The sequence below is a fragment of the Procambarus clarkii genome, chromosome 43 (genome assembly GCF_040958095.1).
Source record: "Procambarus clarkii isolate CNS0578487 chromosome 43, FALCON_Pclarkii_2.0, whole genome shotgun sequence".
NCBI classification, from domain to species: Eukaryota; Metazoa; Arthropoda; class Malacostraca; order Decapoda; family Cambaridae; genus Procambarus; species Procambarus clarkii.
In genome coordinates, this window is record NC_091192.1 from 12,786,847 (window position 1) to 12,808,653 (window position 21,807).

The window sequence follows — 21,807 nt, forward strand, 5'->3', positions numbered from 1 at the left end:
CCTGCTCCTTATTGTCCGAATTGCGTTGTCCCTCTTACAGTTGTGCATATCCTTGTTGAATGTCCTGACTTCCAGGACGAGCGTGTGTCTTGCTTTCTGACCGTCCCTCCACGGTCACTTGTCCCTCGATAGAATTCTAGGTGAATCGGATACTTTTGATATCGTTCGCCTTATGCGTTTTTGTTCTCGTATTGGCTTTCTTGGTGATATTTAGCGCCCTCTGATTATTTCGCACTTTGATGGTGCTACATAGCCTTCCCGGTTTGGTGCCTTCTTTTGACCTTACCTTACCTTCTGGACCATTATCAAGTCGAGTGTGAGCTACACGACTTGCCGGACCGAAACGTCGTCGATTCTCCATCTTGATGTGTGGTTTGGTTATCATATCTTCAGCCACATTATTATGATTCATCGGCTGCATAATCTAATGTAAGATTTCCAACAGTCTCGGCTGAACTACTTTACGAGAAAACCTCACATTTATTACGTTTTTAGGTACCAAAACTGTTACCCAAAGACAGCTGTGATTTACCACAATATTTAGCACTAATTTTGTCTCTCCTTATTGACTCTACAGTCATAACTGTATGAATTTTGTACTTTTTTAATCACGATTATTTAAGTAAGACACTTCTTAATAATCGTGAAAATTGCTAAGACTACAAAAGGTCATTTTCAAATTTCATCCCCCTATACTTGTTATCAATCATCGCTAAATGTAGCACATGTATGTACCGTACACTCGATTTTTCATATTAAAAAATAAATGAAGAAAAGAAAAGAAAAGCAATAAAATATATACTTCCGTTAATAAGCTGGAGGAGCCATTGGCCTGCCTAGTACATTTCAGAGGACAGATCAGAGTTCCTGATCAAGACTGTAGAAAGTGGCATTTCGCTATATTTTCTGTCTACACCTTGCAAGATATAGGAAATTAATAATGTAAATAGGAATTTGATCTTTGAATCAATAGGTAGTGGAATCACGGAACTGTAGAATGTGACGGAAGCCCACAATGGCTTACTGAGGGGGGGGGGATAGAAATAGCCTAAGCTACTCTATCCCTTTGAGATGTATTTTTTCTTGTCTCAATAAACATACATAAGAACATAAACATAAGAACAAAGGCAACTGCAGAAGGCCTATTGGCCCATACGAGGCAGCTCCTATTTATAACCACCCAATCCCACTCATATACTTGTCCAACCCGCGCTTGAAACAATCGATGGACCCCACCTCCAGCACGTTACGCGGTAATTGGTTCCACAAATCAACAACCCTGTTACTGAACCAGTATTTACCCAAGTCTTTCCTAAATCTAAACTTATCCAATTTATACCCATTGTTTCGTGTTCTCTCTTGTGTTGATACTTTTAATACCCTATTAATATCCCCTTTGTTATGTCCATTCACCCCAATACTTGATCTTGATCAACATACTTGATCTTGAATGGCTTACTACAGTATAACCATGATAAATAATACTTTTCCCTGTTCGAATGTGAGAACAATCATAAATTTTCTTCATACTCCAATTCAATTTGTAGATATCCCAAACTCGTCACAAGTTTATGTCTTTAATTGAGTGTGTTCGGAAACGGCTAGGAATAACAAAGCAATATGTGTTCACTTTGAAAACTTTAACCTCCTTATCTCCCTCACACCAGTTTAAAAGTTATGAAGTACTACAAGATCATCCATAATATTTATAATAATCTTTGGTTGACTACGTAGTGTTCTAGATCTTGTAAATTCTTTAGTAAATACTGAACAGCTAGTCATGAGCATGCCTTAACTAGCAAATTATTTTATTTCAGATCCTGCAGCTGGAAGAGGTGGTGGTGGAGGCTATCCAAGAGGAGGATATGTTGGAGGGTACGATGGAGGAGGCTATGGTGGAGGATATGGAGGAGGAAGAGGAGGATACGGTGGAGGAAGAGGAGGATATGGTGGAGGAGGAGGGTATGGTGGAGGAGGAGGGTATGGTGGAGGATATGGTGGAGGAGCAGCGGTGTATGGTGGGGGAGGCAACACTGTCATTTTGGATCGGCGTGACAATGGAGCAGACAATTTAGCCGCTGGGATGCTAATGGGAGCTGCCATGTCCGGAGGCTGGGGTTTCGGATTAGGCCTGGGCGTCCCCGCCCGCGTTGGGTACGCCTACCCAGGCTTCTCTGGTGGCACCAACACCAGCCAAGTAAGATAACACTGTGGAACAGGCAAGGGAACAATATATATTGACAGTCTTTGAGAATTATACATTAAATGACTTTTTACTATACAACACTTGAAACATATACAAAGGAATTTCCAAAGGAATAGGTTCTCATTTAATTTCAGGAATTTTATACTCGGCTGACTTTGATGAGGGAAGATAAATTATCATAAATCCAGCAATATTCCTTTAAGCCATAATGGTGCCTGTGCCTTGGGTAATACATATATCTCAGATCCAGATTGCAGGATCTGAAATAAGATAATTTGTCAACCTCTCCAAGTAACCAAGTCGTAGAACAACATCTTCATTTTCAAAACAAGAATGTAACATCATTATCTAGTCACCAACCCCGAACCTTCCTTGCATTTCGACATTATTTTCCAATACATTTATTTATATACAAGAAGATTCAATGGGTGATTAAATCGTAAATTGTTGCAAAGCCACTCAATAGTGTGAATCAACACCAGTAGGTGATCTGATGCCAGATTCCATCTTTGTATTTTTTGGCGACAGCCGCCCATTGGCATCAGGGTTCTGCATCGATCCCAGCTTTATTTTTTTTTATGTTACACTAGCCCATTGGTGTCATGGATTGGGTAACAGGCGCCCACTGGCGTCATAGTATGCTTGGGTCTCGAGAATACCAAAGATGTTGCTACCTGCTTGTGTCATATAAGGATGGTACATGCCTATAAAATTATGTTAATTAATTATAACCACCCCCTTTCTTCCAAAAATTTCGCTTCCCTCTCAACATCACACTCTCCCAATAACTAGCCCATCCCTACATCCCCGACTGCTGCAAATCATCCACCCAATAACTAAATCACCCAACATTCTCCTCTCCCTATAATTACTCCTATATCTCCCCACGGAGATATAGGAGGCTGAAAACGGAGAGGCTGGAAAACGGAACTCTACAGGGAGGAATACTAAGCCCCTTCCTCTTCAACTGTCTCATGGAACAATTCGTGAAGCTCAAGTTACCAAAAGCCAAACTGCTTAACTATGCAGACGACTTTGTGGTCATCATCAATGGCAAAGGCGCCAGGAACTATGCTAAAAAATGCCTAGATATTATCGGCATGAAAGCGGAACAAATAGCAGTGAAAATAAACAGCAATAAAACCAAAGTAATGGCCGTTAAAATGTGAACTCAAGACATCAGATTCGCAATTCAAGGACAAGAAATTGAGTGGGTTACCTCTTTTCAATACCTAGGAGTCATAATAGACAACCAGTTGAAATTCACTCAAGAAATTGAATATCTTCAGCAACGTTGTAAAGCCAGAAACTCAGCTTTGCGCTCCCTGACAAGTCTTAGAGATGGTGCATCTCTACCAGTACTCAAAATGTACTATATTCAAGCAGTTAGGTCACTCATTGACTGTGCTGCTCCTGCTCTTACATCCCTCAGTGATAACCAATGGGAGAAACTGGAAGTGTCTCAAAATGATGCTCTCAGAACAATGCTGGGAGCACCTATATGGACGCGTAGAGAGAACCTAAGAATGGAAACCAATTTAACAGCATTAGAAAACAGGATCAAACAAAGGATAGCCACCATAACAGCAAAACTTGTTGGAACCACCGCCAGACTGTCAAAGATAGCTTACACAGATCACTTCAGAGAAACCTTCCTCATAGAACAAATGCATGGGCGGATGATCTAGTAAAGATTCTAGAGAAAGTGGACTTGAAATGGACCATTAAAAACAAAGGAGAAGATGGACCATATCAACACTTTCGGCAGCCTCCTCCATGGGAAGAATCGAGTCTAAAGGATTGAAGGATCTCACACAGAGATCACACTAACGTGATGCATCAAATGAACAAATCCACAAGGGCCGTGACGCAGGTTCGAATCTTCGTCACGGCCCTTGTGGATTTGTTCGATTGAAGGATCTAATCATTGAAAGATTACCAGTTAAAAAATCAGCATGTGACCCACAGAGGCTCAAAGCAGTCATAGAACAACAAATGGAAACCATCTCAATACCTACAACGACTCACATCTTCACAGACGGATCAGTTGATCAAGAAAGAGGTTCTGCTAGGGCAGCAGTTTACACTACCAACCATGAAGCTTACTGGAACATGAATAGTGGGTGCTCAACATTGCAGACAGAATTATATGCCTTGAAGGAGGCCATATAATTGAGAATAATTTACATGATGTCATCATTCCATACCGACTCTAAATCTTCGCTCCAGGCATTGTTATCCAGTCAGCACAGAGATAATATACAACTCCTCACAGATATCCAACATATAGGAAAAGAAGCCCATAATCTAGGGCTGTCAATCACCCTAAATTGGACACCAAGTCACATTGGCATAGATGGTAATGAAAAGGCAGACTCACTAGCAAAAACTGCCACTGCTCTACCTGTTGTACAAGTTCAAATACCTCCAAGTTTTTCACAGATTAAAGAGCAAATCAAGAAGAAAATACTCCCAACTATCAAAAGTCGCCACAGAGCCAAAGTAGCGGAAGGAAAATCCACTGCGATATGGTACGAACAAGCCCCTGGGTACTACTCTTTCAAGCCTGGCAAAAAGATATCCAGAGACATTGCAGTAGCCATACACAGACTCAGACTTGGTTACAAGATTGATTGATTGATGAAGATTAAGCCACCGAAAAAGGTGGCACGGGCATGAATAGCCCGTAAGTGGTGGCCCTTTTGAGCCATTACCAGTATCAAGAGCTGATACTGGAGATCTGTGGAGGTGCGACTGCACTATGCATGACGGAAGATGTCTCCCGTTTGGTTACAAGTGCTGCTGGGAGGTAATAAACCCAGTAGTTAAAGAGTGTCACATCTGTGGAACAGAAGCAGAAGCGCCACTATTGCACAACTTACTGGCATGTGAAGCGACTGAAGCCCTGCGCATCAAACTCAACATTAATCCAACGACAGCAGCTACATTAGATGCACATTCCACCGCGACTACAATGATTAGAAAAGCTGTTAAAGACTGGGACTCACTAGTGAACATTGTGCACCTACATCCGCCACCAAGATAATGTTATTAAAACACGACTAAAACAGAAGCGAAAAAGAAACAGGTTAAAAATGAGGAATCCCCACCTCCATTTAAAACTTTGACCCAAATATCAGAGTAATAAGGTTACTGCGAATAACCGAACTCAATTACGGGCTCACCATAGCCCGTGCTACATGGACATTTCGTTCTGAGTAGCTAAATTTAAAACAATAAACAATCTCCCCACCCAAGTTACAGCCCCGCTCCAGTGCCAGGTAAGTCCACTACGGGCTCACCATACCCCGTGCTACTTGGAACTTTTTGTTCCCAGTAGTTGAATCTATAACAACAACATCTCCCCACTCCCTATAACCACCCCTCTTACGGGCTATTCATGCCCGTGCCACCTCTTGGGTGGCTTAATCTTTATCAATCATCAACCACCCTCTCACTTCCTTACATCCCTCAACTTCCAAAAACCAAACCTCCCTTCATCCCACGCTCCTCACATCTGATCCCTTCCTCACTGCCTTCATTCTCTCTGAACTCTTATCCTCTCATTATGCAGTCTTCGGAGTTACGGGGTTAAGGCACTCATGCCACCTCTTGGGTGACTTCATTAATCATTCTTCAAAAGCTACTCGGGGTTTAACTAACTCTGCGTCAACATATTAATAAAGAATATGGTCTTCAGTAATCGAGCGAATATGTACATACCAACTGCTGTATACATAGATTCTAGTAAAGAATAATATAAGAAATATTCTGATCAATGATTCTCAGACGCCCTGCACGTGCAGGTACCTAAGGCACAAGCCACAAACTACCATTCTGGCCCCGTGCGCATGTGTTCGTCTAGTTACAATAACATTTTTGTTCCAACATGTCTCTTTCTGCTCACGTATCTTGTATCATTCTTTTAATCTAGGGTTACATCTGTATTATTGTGTTTCAGCTGTTAAAAGAAATCGTACCTATATTAACATAATGAATAGGAGAAGCGAGGGCAGACGAGGAGACAGTCATAGAAAGACATAGGCTAACCCATTTCCGACGGGCATTCCTGGCATGCTTTAAACATGATCAGCCGCTCATAGAGGATTATCATCTGTATCCTGTATGTTCAGATATTCCCTGGGTAGCTGAAGCAAGTCTCTTCTCCCTTATTACTTAACCTATCAATGGTATAGGTTAAGTAATAATTGTAATTAAGAAGCAATAAGATGCTTATCTTAACATACTAAAAAGGTTAGGTGAGGTCGGTGTTTTCTATGAAGCTTTTCAAGGTAAACTAAAATATTTACAATCAATTAGTATGTCACATATGCACTTATTAAATAAGCCAATATTGACTAGGAGCAAGTGCGAGAACGGGTTGCACCTCCACTAACAAACCAATTACTAAAGTAAACAAAGACAGATAAATACAGCACAACAAAACCTTTACAGGTAGATATATACAGTCTCACACACGGTCAGTCTATTTTTTGGTACACATAACTTAATGCATATAAAACAGAATACACGTGTATGATATATGTTAGAATCATATCACTATATTGACTTCAAATCATAGAAAGGAACATTTTTATTAATCTCATAATTTCACTCGTTAATAATATCATCTCATCCATAAATAATATTTTCTCGCCCATAAATAATATCATCTCATCCATAAATAATATCATCTCATCCATTAATAATATCATCTCATCCATAAATAATATCATCTCATCCATAAATAATATCATCTCATCCATAAATAATATCATCTCATCCATAAATAATATCATCTCATCCATAAATAATATCATCTCATCCATAAATAATATCATCTCATCCATAAATAATATCATCTCATCCATAAATAATATCATCTCATCCATTAATAATATCATCTCATCCATAAATAATATCATCTCATCCATTAATAATATCATCTCATCCATAAATAATATCATCTCATCCATTAATAATATCATCTCATCCATAAATAATATCATCTCATCCATTAATAATATCATCTCATTAATAAATAATATCATCTCATCCATTAATAACATCATCTCATTAATAAATAATATCATCTCATCCATTAATAATATCATCTCATCCATTAATAATATCATCTCACCCATAAATATCATCATCTCACCAGCAAATAAAATAATTTCATCTCTTCCATTTCATCTATAATATTTAGTCAAACTTATTAATAGAGTCGGCTAGTAAATTTGTTTTAAATAATTACAAATTTAAGATAAAAGTTATAAGATATAACAATAATTAAACACTGTACACAGAACCACACACTTTTCCAAACTGCACGCATTTCACAAAAAAACACACACTTTAAACAAAATTTCACACTTCCACAAAATTTCCACTCACACAAAATTCATGCTTTCACAAAATGCATACTTACACAAAAAATTACTTTTGCACAAACTAGAATCCATTCAATAAAACATTTAAATTATTGGGACTGCTTAAATTTTGAAAATCTGTATTCCCTAGAGGCAGGCAGGAGAACATACTAAATCAAATCAAATCAATTCAAATGTTTATTCAGGTAAAGTACATACATACAAGGGGTGATACAAATATTGATGAATTTATAGATAGAGCTAGTACATACAATGCCTAAAGCCACTATTACACAAAGCATTTCGGACTAATTTACTCCTGGAAAATATTAGAGGGACTGGTTTCAAATCTGCACACATAAATAACACCATATGAGACTAGGAGGCATGGCAGGAAGTGCAAAATAGCCTCATTGAAAAGTATTCTCCTAGGTATGCTAGGAGAGGATTCTATCAACATCAGAGCCCAAGACTATTCAACACTCTCCCTCTAAACATAAGGGATAGCTGACCTCTCACGGTGTTCAAACGAGAACTTGATAAACACATCCAAAGGATACCTGAGCAACCAAGGAATCCATATGTCAGGTTGCGAGCAACTGCGTCTACACAAACTACCACTCACGTGCACAAAAACACACACATACAAAGCATACAATTACATACTCAAACATACTCTTTCACACATACAAAACATACAAGACACATAATCACATACACAAAACTCATTTCACAAACACATACACAAATTAGCACACTCAAAACATGCAAAACAGAAACAAAAGCAGGCGACGAGTCACAATAACGTGGCTGAAGTATGTTGACCAGACCACAGACTAGAAGTTGAAGGGACGACGACGTTCTCAAGTCGATTGACAATCGACTTGAGAATGGTCCAGGACGGACCGAAACGTCGTCGTTCCTTCAACTTCTAGTGTGTGGTCTGGTCAACATAGAAACAAAATCTCACACAAACTAACTGTATTGTAACTAGACGAGCACATGCGTGCGGGTCAGGATGGTAGTTTGTAGTGTGTGGCTCAGGTACCTGGACGTGCAGGGCACCTGAGAATAAGCGACCAGCATGTTATTCTTATAAGCGACTCTTATGTTATTCTTTACTAGAAATTAACTACGTACACAACAGTTGGTATGTACTTATTCCTTCGATTAGTGAAACTATATTGTTTATTGACGATGCAGAGTTAGTTAAACTTGAGTAACGTCCGAAGACTGCATAATGAGAGGGTAAGAGTTTGTAGGGAATAAGGCAGTGAGGAAGGGATCAGATGTCAGGAGTTGAGGGATGTAAAGAAGTGACAGGTTGGTTATAGGCAGATGGAGATATAGGAAGGGGAGGGGGTGGTAGGGAGGGGAGGTGGTAGATATATGGAGAGGTGGTTTTAGGGAGAGGGGGATGTAGGGAGGTGAATGGAGAGGGGTGGTTATAGTGACGGACAGCCGGTTTCAGCGATCTCTACTATAGAATAATCTGTGTTAGGTTAGATTAGGTTGGAATGGTCGTGTAACGTGTACGATTTTGGGTGACAGAGTATAGTGGTTTGTTATGTGTAGATAATGTAGTCTTGGTTACAGTAGTTGATGTTGGAAATGTAATGATGTGTCATGATAGCTGCGACGAAGATGCTTGTGCGAGGTCTGGAGCCCAAAGCAGAGAGCTTGAGCAAGGCCAGGGGGTAGAGAGCTTGAGCAAGGCCAGGGGGTAGAGAGCTTGAGCAAGGCCAGGGGGTAGAGAGCTTGAGCAAGGCCAGGGGGTAGAGAGCTTGAGCAAGGCCAGGGGGTAGAGAGCTTGAGCAAGGCCAGGGGGTAGAGAGCTTGAGCAAGGCCAGGGGGTAGAGAGCTTGAGCAAGGCCAGGGGGTAGAGAGCTTGAGCAAGGCCAGGGGGTAGAGAGCTTGAGCAAGGCCAGGGAGTAGAGAGCTTGAGCAAGGCCAGGGGGTAGAGAGCTTGAGCAAGGCCAGGGGGTAGAGAGCTCGAATGCGGGATGAGAGCAGGTAGCTCGAGAATGACCGGAATTGTTATTTTCTCTGTATGGTCTTGTGAGAGAATTACATCGTATGCTGGTTACTGTCGGTGTTGGAGAAGATCTGTCGTATATCCAGAGCACGTGTCACTGAACCACTATTCCAGTTAGACTGACGACGCTACGTTGTTGTTTGTTTTAGATTCAGCTACTCGAAACAAGTTTCAAGTAGCACGGGCTAGTGAGCCCGTAATTGAGTTCGGTTATTCACGATAACCTTGTTACTGTGATATCTGGGTCAAAGTTTTAAATGAAGGTAGAGTTTCATTCTTTTCGCACTGGTTTAATCTTTTATTTTAATAACGTTATCTTGGTGGCGGATATAAATGCACAGTGTTCACTAGTGTGTCCCATTCTTCAACTGCTTTTTTAACCATTGTAGTCGCTGTGATTTTTGCATTGAATGCAGCTGCTCTTGTTGGCTGAATGTTGAGCTTGATGCACAGAGCTTCAGTTGCTTCACATTGCAGTAAGCAATGTAATAGTGGCATTTTAGTCTCTGTTCCACATATATCTCTTTAAATATTGGGTTTATTACCTCCCAGAAGCACTTGTAACCAAGTCTGAGTCTGTGTGTATATGGCTACTGCAATGTCTCTGGATAAGTTTTTGTCAGGCTTGAAAGAGGAGTACCAAGTGGTTGTTCGTACCAGATCACAGTGGATCTTCTGCTACTTTGGCTTTGTGGCGACTTTTGATAGTTGGGAGTGTTTTCTTTCTTCTTGATGACGAGAGAGAAGATTAAGCCACCCAAAAGGTGGCTTGGGCATGAATAGCCCATAAGTGGTGGCCCTTTTGAGCCATTTCCAGTATCAATAGATGATACTGGAGATCGATTGATTGATTGATAAAGATTAAGCCACCTAAGAGGTGGCACGGGCATGAATAGCCCGTAAGTGGTACATTTTTTTTTTTCTCAGTATTCTGAGGTTGCATTTAACCATCAAGCTGTTATCGCGGGGGAGGATACTGCTTCACAGTCTTTATGAGGGTGTCCAGCTGCTGGACACCTTTGTTGACCAGGAGAGTGGCTGTGTTGATGGCTTCAGGGTGGCCACTGCATGATTCAGGAACTCTTAAAGCTCTTCTAAGGTCATTGGTTGCTTCACATTCCAGAAGATAGTGAAGTAATGGCTTTTCTGTGACAGTTTGGCAGAAGATGCACTCTCTCTGTCGGGGTTCACCAATCTCCCAGTTGCATCTGTAACCTAGACGTAGTCTATATAGCCTAACTGCTATTTCCCTGTGGATTCCTTTTGGGATATTTAACCATTCTAATTTGGTTGCCTGAAGATACCATGTTGCAGATGGCGAACCTTCAGCTATTCTCTGGTGCAGGTAGGCTTTGTTGAGATGTGAGAGTTTTTTGGTGATGATGTTTTTTATGTTCTCTAGGCTGGGTTGAATTGTTTTATGTATCACTGGATGACGAGTTGCCAATTTAGCAATTTCATCAGCTTTTTCATTTAATGGGATTCCAATATGGGATGGGATCCAGTTTAAAGTTATGTTGAGTCCTTTGCCTTTAGCGACTGCTCCAAGATACAAAATGGTGGTAATTATTTCCACATTATCTTTCCACTGTTTTTGTCATAGTATTTGAAGTGCAGCTTTTGAGTCTGTGTGTATGATTGCATTTTGAGTGTTTTGTACAATCTTTTGTCAATTTTGTGAGGCACAATAATTTTTAGTAAATCAATTTTCAGGAGATATATATTTAAAAATACGTTGTACCATTTGAGAGGACGGGTTGGTTATCCAGTCTGTGCAGAACCTTGACGACAATAGGTGGCTATCCCCAAAAAACAAGTTGGGATCTGTGCAAAACCCTTATACCAACTGGCGGCTATTGCCACAAAAACAAAAACAAACAAGAAATCAGGATCTGGAATCAAATCACCTACCAACACCCTGAAATTCTAATTTATTTACTTTAGTCCATGTTCTTGTTTCACTCCTACAAGTCAAGGTGCCTAGCATTCCTCCTATACAGCTATTATTTTTTTTTTTTATATTAGTAATGACGTTTCTCCCATTCACAATACTTCTTAACATGAAAGCCCAATCACAAATACTCCCCATCCAACTCATCCTCCCGAAATAATGATAGTAATAGGAACTATTTGGTGGAAAATACAAATATGTAGTGATGGACCACCAGAAAGTTCACTTTTTGTAGTTTTAATTTTATAGTGTCTGAAAAAAATAAAGTTAAAACCAAATTTAATCAAATTCCTAAGCCTAGTATAGCACATGTATGTACTATATTATGCCTCAAATAGTATGTATTAGGCCTAGGATTGCTATGAAAAGTTAGATTAGGTTCCATATTTATGTTGCGGTTAAAAAGTCTCCTATTTGGCCAAATTCAGTAATACAAGCTTCAACTTTTTGGTGGTCCATCACTACATATTGGTACTTTCATCAAAATAGTTACTATAAGTACTATAATTTTTGGAGGATAGGCTTTTCCATCACACAAAAAATACTTCCCTACACACAACACTTTTCACCATAATACTTTCTTGGAATATTTTATATAATACTTTCTCACTATGCAGTATCTTCCTACAACACACATTATCAAGCAATATTCCCAAACAACACGCCCTATTACATAATACAATAAACCACTGCACAATATTTTCCTACAATACCCCTCTCCCCATAAGATACTTTCCTTAAATAAATATAATCTCCCCACCACGCAATAATTCCCACAATACTCTCTATAACACAAACGTTCTGAAATTCTCTTCACCATACCCTAGTTCCTTGCAATACTGCCCACCATGTCTTAATGTTGTGGGGAAATATTATTTTAAGTTACTATAAAGTTAATTTTCTGTCTGGCAGACTACCAACGTCACTAACAACTACAACATAAACAACGAGACAACCAACAATACGGCAGCTACCACCAACGCAGCTGCTGATGCCACCACATCTGCTAATAACAACACAGCTGACAGCAATAATGTGGCCGTTGGTAACACCACTGCGGACACCGCCACGGCTGCTGCCCCCACTGTAGCCAACCAAGACACAGCAGACCAGGGGGTAGCAGACCCTACGGGAGACGACGCCGGGGGCAACCCTCCTCAAGCCGAGATGATGTCCAATGGTGTGGATCCAGGCCTGATGGATGAAAGTGTCGGTATGGACATGGCTGAGATTCAGAACATGGGCCAGCCATTTGAGATGGGCGGGATGGGCGAGTATGACATGGGCGGGATGGATGACATGGATCCTGGCTTTGATATGGGTGGTTTCGACATGGGCGGTTATGACATGGGCGGTGACTACGATATGGGTGGCGGAGACTATGGCATGGGTGGAGGCGACTTTGACATGGGAGGGTTCGATGTCGGATTTTAAAAAAAAGATTATATTGGTATATATTTATTTCCATTTATATTAAGGAATCCAGAAAACTTTTATTATAATGTCTGGTTTAGACATTTTAAATTTTCTGTAGAAAAAACTTGTATCAAAATAACACCTTTCTCAGTTAACCCTTGGACTGCGGCATTAATAATACAGTTATCCTCCCCTTTGGTTTAAAAAGAGCAATTATTTAATATATTTTATTTTAAGAAGGATAGAAAAAGTAGAGTGTAAAAAATATAATCATTGCTATAGTGTTGATCTGGCTCAATAACTCGTGCTGCATGCATCCGATTGTGTTTTCATGTACGATTCTACGTAACTTCTATTCATTATTGCACAAGAATGACTACATACTGTAAATATATTATCGAATATTAGAAATCACTATAATATTTTCTTACTATTTACCAGAGTGTAATAACAATGGTGTACAAGATATCCATTAGCTTTATATTCGTATCAAAGAGAATTTTTTCCAGTAGCTTATCTGAATTACAGAGCCATCTATAGACTGCAGAAGTAACATTTCATAACCTGACAATTCTACGTTGCCCGCCACATTGTAAAATCAAATATAAGATGTTTGCAGTCCATGCACTTCCTTGAAGAACCTAATATAATGGGTCCCATAGTTGAAGAGTTAACAATCAACTCATTTTCTTGAATAGTATAGCGCATTTTGACTTATAAATACCCTAAGGCAAAAACCGATGTATTAAAATTGATAGTGGCTTGCAAAATTGACGTGATGTCCCGTTTTGTATTCATGGGTCCTCGATTAGGTTAGATTCGGGGAGTATAGTACATCAGCTTAGTGACGTGGTGAACGCTCGAGACGATGGCCTGAACAAATGCATGAACAAATAAAATCAGAGCTTGAGGGACTTTTTTTGTAATAATAAAAGCTACTCTTACTGTTAGTTGGAAGCTGGAGGCCCCTAAGTATATTTGGTTGGGAAAGTGAAATGTTTCAGGAAAAAACTTTACAAGCGCCCATTTAAATACTTAATTAGTTCCGAGAAATTTTGCTCAATACAGATGCGAATCACTGTTTTGCAAAACCTATACCAAACTTATATATTTCTGATTTATGTTATTCATAGATAATGAGTCTTCTATTTTGCTTTTGAGATCATAAATTTAAATTATCATCTGCTATGCATAGCTAATGTGTTATAAATTAACATGATGTTTGCTGACAGGGCCGATTAGAACTCTCCATTTCTTTGTAATATTTGTTCCATATAAAAAATTATGATAAAGTGCTAATAATTTCCAATAATTATCCAGCTTTTTAAAGCATAAGTACTTTTATATAACTATTTAATATTAAAAATTTAGGCTGATTATATATATATATATATATATATATATATATATATATATATATATATATATATGTCGTACCTAATAGCCAGAACGCACTTCTCAGCCTACTATTCAAGGCTCGATTTGCCTAATAAGTCAAGTTTTCATGAATTAATGTTTTTTCGTCTACCTAACCTACCTAACCTAACCTAACCTAGCTTTTTTTGGCTACCTAACCTAACCTTACCTATAAATATAGGTTAGGTTAGGTTAGGTAGGGTTGGTTAGGTTCGGTCATATATCTACGTTAATTTTAACTCCAATAAAAAAAAATTGACCTCATACATAGAGAAAAGGGTTGCTTTATCATTTCATAAGAAAAAAATTATAGTAAATATATTAATTCAGGAAAACTTGGCTTATTAGGCAAATCGGGCCTTGAATAGTAGGCTGAGAAGTGAGTTCTGGCTATTAGGTACGACATATATATATATATATATATATATATATATATATATATAAACTATTGACCCGGCCAAGATTTGAACCCATGCCGCCCAGGACCGCCCTCGAACATAAATGGTACTGTAACCACCTCAACAATGTTCAATGATAAGGATAAATATATAAAGTTATATAATTACTTGGAATTACTAGTATTATCATAAAAAGTATATGGAATACTTTCATACATTTTATATAATATGTTGGATCATAATGTGGCCTTTGCTTGCTATTAAGTCTAATATTATTTTGTATAAGACACGTGAAGCAAACAGTAGTACTAGTCAGCCTGTCCTCATAAACAAAGGTCCATTACATACACCCGCCAAACCCCCTGTTAATGAATGAAAAACGATTTGCACACAACTCATAACTGATGATGTTCGAAAACTTCTCGAACAAGTGCTTCACCAACGACTTTTGTTTGAACTACAACGCTGTAAATGCTTCATCCATGTACTACAAATGCAAATAATCGCCAACAGAACCCTCTAATCTAACCAATTCTTAAATATGCACAGTATGCTAATATATAACAATATTCATTTATATGTGAGAAAATTCCTATTCTGAATGAACAGCAAGTTAAAATTGATGAATGTGTCTTTAGGGTCGACCGCTGGATGGAATTTTATGACTTAGGATGGATTGGTGCTAGTAGACTTCAATAGCTCGTCTAGGTAGCTTCTCAACTAGCCTGCGATGAGCAGTATTATCCAGAAGCAGCAATTAGCCGATTTTTAAACCAGTGAATTGCAATGTGTTCTCATGATTTAACTAGCGTCATATCTGAGATGCTTTTACCTAACCAAAAACATATGAACCTACGTAAACCATCTAACCTATCAACGCTGAGAATCCGAGGAACCATCAATATTGTGGGTTTTTTAATTTCAGAGGTCGACAGCGTCGAATTATTGTGCATTAAGTGAGGATGGGTTAGCACAACAGCCTAATAATATCAACATTATTACCCCACATTTACCAATGGCTAGGCTATATTTCCCATTTCAAGATAAATAATTCCTAAGTCTAACTTTCGGGTGCTGAAGTCGTTTTTTTTATTAATACATTATGTACATCTGCATTTGTGCAGCTACCCTAGACTATGTGAAGTGGAGTACAGTGTGTCAAAAAGCTAACTACGTGATGCTAAAAAAATCCCCATCACACAGGATGGTTAGTCATACAGAGGCATGTGATAAGCAGTCTGCACTGACAGACTCCGGATGCATTATGAGGATATCATCAACACAAGAGTGAATAAGGTAGCAGTGATAATAAAAGTCCCCATCTCGCAGGATGGTTAGTCATACAGGGCCATATGTTTAGTAGCCTACACTGGCAAATTTTGGGTACACTGTGAGGATATCTTCAAGAATATGAGAGTGAATAAAGTAATTGCAAAGCTCCAGGTACCTCATGCCAACTGGTCTGAAAGGTCTAATAACTGGACATTCGGTGATGTAATGTGGGAGATCATGCCGCAGTTTCTGCTCACAAAGTTTGCACCTGGAGTGCTCAGGATTGGGAGATCCGTCACCTGTAGCCACCTGCCACAAGTAACGGTAACCCAACCTGATCCTTGCAACCACTGTGTTGCACAGTTTGATGGACGTTTTGTGCTGCCCATAGATATAGATTTCAGATCTGAAGTTGTTGCCGTTAGTAGGTTATGACTGGGCTGTGTTTTGTTTTTATCGGTCATGGTTGACTTGGAAAATTCTGTTCACAAAACAGTACTTCGTTATTCAGAAAACGCTCGATACACATATTACAGCCAATGTTAACTAAAGCCATAATTTTGCAGTCTCCAGACCTGTTAGATTGTGTCCCGCAATGTTACCAAGACGAAATGGCCAGTCTGTCAGTTGCAACACACCATCAGCCATTAACTTCTTCAAAGATCTTAACAAATTTGGAAAACACAGTTATCCGTAGAAGAAGAGTGTGGACGTTCGTGACCATTACTCCCCTTTACGACTATACACATTTATGATTATGAAATGCATTTCAGCCTGTTTCGGGCCTCTTTGCGTGCAGAAATTGGATAGCAATTACCACCTAAGATTTTAACAATGTTTGAACAAGTGTAACCATCTTCAAACTAATGTTGATGACCCATTTTATCTCTATATAATTATGTGAGGCTTGAGACGAGATCTAGTGATCACGAGATGAGACGGTGCTTTCTATACATACCTGCCGGTGTAACTTGTTTTTTAACTTAAGACGCTATACTACTGATTTTATTGAAACGTCTTTCCGTGCGTGCGTGCGTGTGTGTGTGTGTACTCACCTATATGTGCTTGCAGGATCGAGCATTGACTCTTGGATCCCGAGCATTGACTCTTGGATCCTAGTGTGTGTGTGTGTGTGTGTGTGTGTGTGTGTGTGTGTGTGTGTGTGTGTGTGTGTGTGTGTGTGTGTGTGTGTGTGTGTGTGTGATGAATTCGGTAAAGTTTTACTCTACATTTGCAAATTTTCATACCCCCATTTATTATCAAGAAAAAACAAATACGTGTCTTTATGTTGTTAATTGCATAAATTAACACATTAATATCAAACAATATAAAATGACTCCGTCCACGACCATTTATTTCAAATCGGGTATTAATATACGTCTTGTCGAGCAGCTGTCATCAGTGCTCTGTAGCTTATTGCAAAAATACATTATTCTCTTAAGTGAATTCTTCATATAATCAAAGCCATAGTTCCTTCGGTTTGATGTTTGGTTTAAGGACTATCGACATTGTCGGGGAATTCAATAAACTCTGCGTTTTAAATTAACAGAGAGAAGCGACGGGGTACACTTTTCAGTTCCTTAGTCATCACCTATAAAACTCCTCTGTACTTCAGAATCTCAACCTTTTGTTATCTGATGCTAACCGTTCTCTAGTTGTCAGTCAAAGTTATCAATCACTCGATCGCTACATAATAATAATTCAGTTGTTGCTGACCCGGCAATCACAGATGTTATCGTATATTTTAGGATACACAGAGGCTGGTGCCACACTTAACTGGAAAGAACTTATATTCACGTTCCATCAGTGCTGATGGACACTTGAATAGTGGTGACTTTTAATTCAAGACAGGACACAAATGACATTCACTTTTATGTGCATGTATGAATGTACATGTACATTTATACATGTACACATGTACATGTGCATGTACAAAGCCGCTAAATGGCAATGTTTTTACTTGACAATTTTTTTTTTTAAGATTTATCATACAACTTTTCAGACGGTTAACATGGAGCAAAATGTTTCACCTAATACAGTGTTAATTAGGTGTAAAAAAGTGTAAGAAACTTGAAAAAAAAATATTTGTTATTTAGGACGATAGACCTATCAAGTTTGTATTCATCTACCTCGTTAGCCGAATATACTCTCAAATCTTAACGGTAAAATGTCATACATTCATATCATTTATGTTTCATATTTCCCAATGTAAAATAGGAGTCAAGAAGAAAGTCCTGATGAAGGGCTGATCCTGATGAGATTTCTCCTAGTTAATTTATTTAAAAACTGCTATATGGTTTGAAAGCCAGTTGCCTTAGCACAATGTCACTCCCAACTGAAATTTCAAGATCAAAAGTTTTGAAAAGTAGTATATTTTTACTTCTATTTTTAAGAGGGCTTTTTGATTAGAAAGTGTTGACTGGTGTTATGTCTCGAAGCTATAAAACGACCATGCTAACCCAATTAAATTTCTTTCAATTTCTTTCTTTATTATGCACCCTATACCCATCCCGTGGTCGGTGGTGTAAAGGGTTACAGAGGCACACGATTGGTTCAGGAACTGAACCCTCTAGTTTGTTTAGCTAAGCAAATAAAAAAAATTGACGCTAGTTACAAAATTATTAATGTTATATATACATGTACACATTCTCATACATATATATATATATGTCGTACCTAATAGCCAGAACGCACTTCTCAGCCTACTATTCAAGGCCCGATTTGCCTAATAAGCCAAGTTTTCATGAATTAATGTTTTTTTCGTCTACCTAACCTACCTAACCTAACCTAACCTAGCTTTTTTTGGCTACCTAACCTAACCTTACCTATAAATATAGGTTAGGTTAGGTTAGGTAGGGTTGGTTAGGTTCGGTCATATATCTACGTTAATTTTAACTCCAATAAAAAAAATTGACCTCATACATAGAGAAAAGGGTTGCTTTATCATTTCATAAGAAAAAAATTATAGTAAATATATTATTTCAGGAAAACTTGGCTTATTAGGCAAATCGGGCCTTGAATAGTAGGCTGAGAAGTGAGTTCTGGCTACTAGGTACGACATATATATATATATATATATATATATATATATATATATATATATATATATATATATATATATATATATATATATACATACATACATATATATACATACATACACATACATATTAACCCATTACCTGTTTTGCTATTCCTATACTTTATCGTGCGTATATTGACTTTTAGATTAATCAAACATATTTAATATTATGCCGACGATGAGTCACAATAACACGGCTGAAGATATGGTATCCACCACACATTACAAAATGAAGAAACGACGACGTTTCGACGGACTGAAACATCGTCATTTCTGAATTTTCTGATGTGTGGTTTAGATGCCATCGTTTATTAGTTTATCAATCAATACATTAATGTATCAATTAATATTTACTAGCATTATTAGTTTCACGAGTTTATATATTTTGTTGTTTACCTGAATATAATCTACCAAGATCCTTTATGATCGCGTTATTATTGGAGAGGAGAATACGTAGAGAGAAATCACCGTAGAATTTAACATTATATAAATTTTAACGCGTGGATACCAAATTATTAACCCGCCGGTGGTCAGAAACTGCCAGAACACAATTTCTAACAAAACCGATATACTGTCACACTAGATAATAGCCTGTGAAAGTATACGCACCTGTGCAGTTAGGGTGCAATTATTTTAAATAATAATAAACATACCTGCAACTCTGATTGTTATTGAACGCTAATTAGTGGGATTATTCTCGATAATAAGTTTACCAATGTATTTTGATGTTTGATAAAATGATTGCACCCCAACTAAAAAGAATAAACATAAAGATGATAATAACAAAAGCCTAAACAATATAGACACGTTGGTACACTTGTGCATTTTGTTATTTTTCTCCATAGATGCAAAAAAAACTGAAGAGGCTTATGCTATAATTGTTGCAACACGAAACCTAACTGGTCAAATGGGTAGACATTCCTTGGCAGCAAATGTCTTTCTATAATTTACATGTCATGATCTTGAAATATTTCGGTTCCACGGCATAATTATAGTGTTATAACTTGCAACAGAGCAGACACCTTAAATATCTAGCCGTTAGATATTTATATATCTAACAGGGATTAGATATTTAGATATCTGCAAACCATATATTTAACACTTGTAAAATATGGTTTGCAGTGTTGCTAGTCCTGTGGCCCTTAACATTTCCTGGTATATGAGTTTACTTAGTTCTAGGATGACTTTTGTCGCTCTGCCCAACGTTAACTTTTGTTAGTGCAAAACAGTGCCCTATGTTAACTTTTATTAAGAGCCAAATGGGAAAACATTGCGTATGTAACATGAATGAATGACATTTCTTTGCAACAGTCTCTCCATAACATATATAATATATATATATATATATATATATATATATATATATATATATATATATATATATATATATATATATATATATACCCTCTCTAGCTGGAAGAAGGGGGACCCATAGCCTCGGAGGAAACCACGCATAACGCATTAGAGGGAATGTTTAGATCCCCTCCAATACAGTTTCTGTGTGCTTTTCTCCTACCACCCCCTTCCTATATATATATATATATATATATATAAAATAGAGAAAATATATTAATTCAGGAAAACTTGGCTTATTAGGCAAATCGGGCCTTGCATAGTAGGCCAAAAAGTGCGTTCTGGCTACTAGGTACGACATATATATATATATATATATATATATATATATATATATATATATATATATATATATATATATATATATATGGGTACCAACACTGGTGCAATTGAAGGGGCCCACATCCTCGAAGAAGAAAATAAAGAGTATTCAGAGAAGACCTTGTGGATTCTCACTGAACACTTTAATCTTCTCTTCTCCTACCACCCCTATTATATATATATATATATATATATATATATATATATATATATATATATATATATATATATATATATATATATATATATAAAACTTTAGAACACTTTCCCACCAGGAGACTCGAACCCTAGCCAGCACAGAAGCCTTCCAGCAACTGGCATAACAGGTACGCCTTAACCCGCTCCACCACCTGCTCAGACCCTTAAAAGAGATGGTAATTTCGGAGTATTTAAATACACCCAAGATCACCACCTCCCAAGAGCACTAGAGCAAGTGAGGGGTCATTTATACGTTTATTTCATCAAGTCCCTGTTAATATGGGAAGACACAGTGTCTATGCTTAAGGCATTAAGTTTTGACATTTGACATTTCATTTGCCTTAAGCATATATATATATATATATATATATATATATATATATATATATATATATAGTAGTTAGGTATATATATATATATATAAACTACTTACCTAACCTAACCTGAGCCCATCCTAGAGCAAATTACCAAAAGCAAAAAACCGCCCTGTTAAGCCACCTGAATAGTTATATATCTGTGATGGTCGGAAAGCATATTATGGTTCCAGTAATAGTCATCTTGTAAACTGTCAAGTGAACCTTTTCTCTAAACATATATTATTCTCAAGTTATAACATTATTGTATTATAAATAGTTGGTTTAAAATATAAAAAGTATATGCTGAACACATTTTCTTTGAAATGGTGTATAGAACTTGGTTTCTGTAGGTGAAATTCACACGTACAATTAAATAGTTTTCGAAATCCATATTTCACGTTTTGGATAATTTTACACCGTAGTAACGTAAG

At 37.8% G+C, this 21,807-nt stretch overlaps 2 protein-coding genes across 2 annotated transcripts in view; both read left to right on the forward strand.

Annotated features, from left to right (window-relative positions):
* LOC138350001 (PE-PGRS family protein PE_PGRS30-like) overlaps positions 1-14,272 on the forward strand; it is a 101,643-nt gene extending 87,371 nt beyond the window's left edge. Inside the window, exons 7-8 of the mRNA XM_069300050.1 lie at positions 1,818-2,197; positions 12,477-14,272. Of these exons, the coding sequence (XP_069156151.1) occupies positions 1,818-2,197; positions 12,477-12,998 (902 nt within the window). The 3' untranslated portion in view covers positions 12,999-14,272. The remainder of the gene's footprint in view (positions 1-1,817; positions 2,198-12,476) is intronic.
* Positions 14,273-16,303: 2,031 nt separating this feature from the next.
* Positions 16,304-21,807, forward strand: part of crp (cropped) — a 102,908-nt gene continuing 97,404 nt past the window's right edge. Inside the window, 1 exon segment of the mRNA XM_045738539.2 lies at positions 16,304-16,486. Within this exon segment, the coding sequence (XP_045594495.2) occupies positions 16,304-16,486 (183 nt within the window).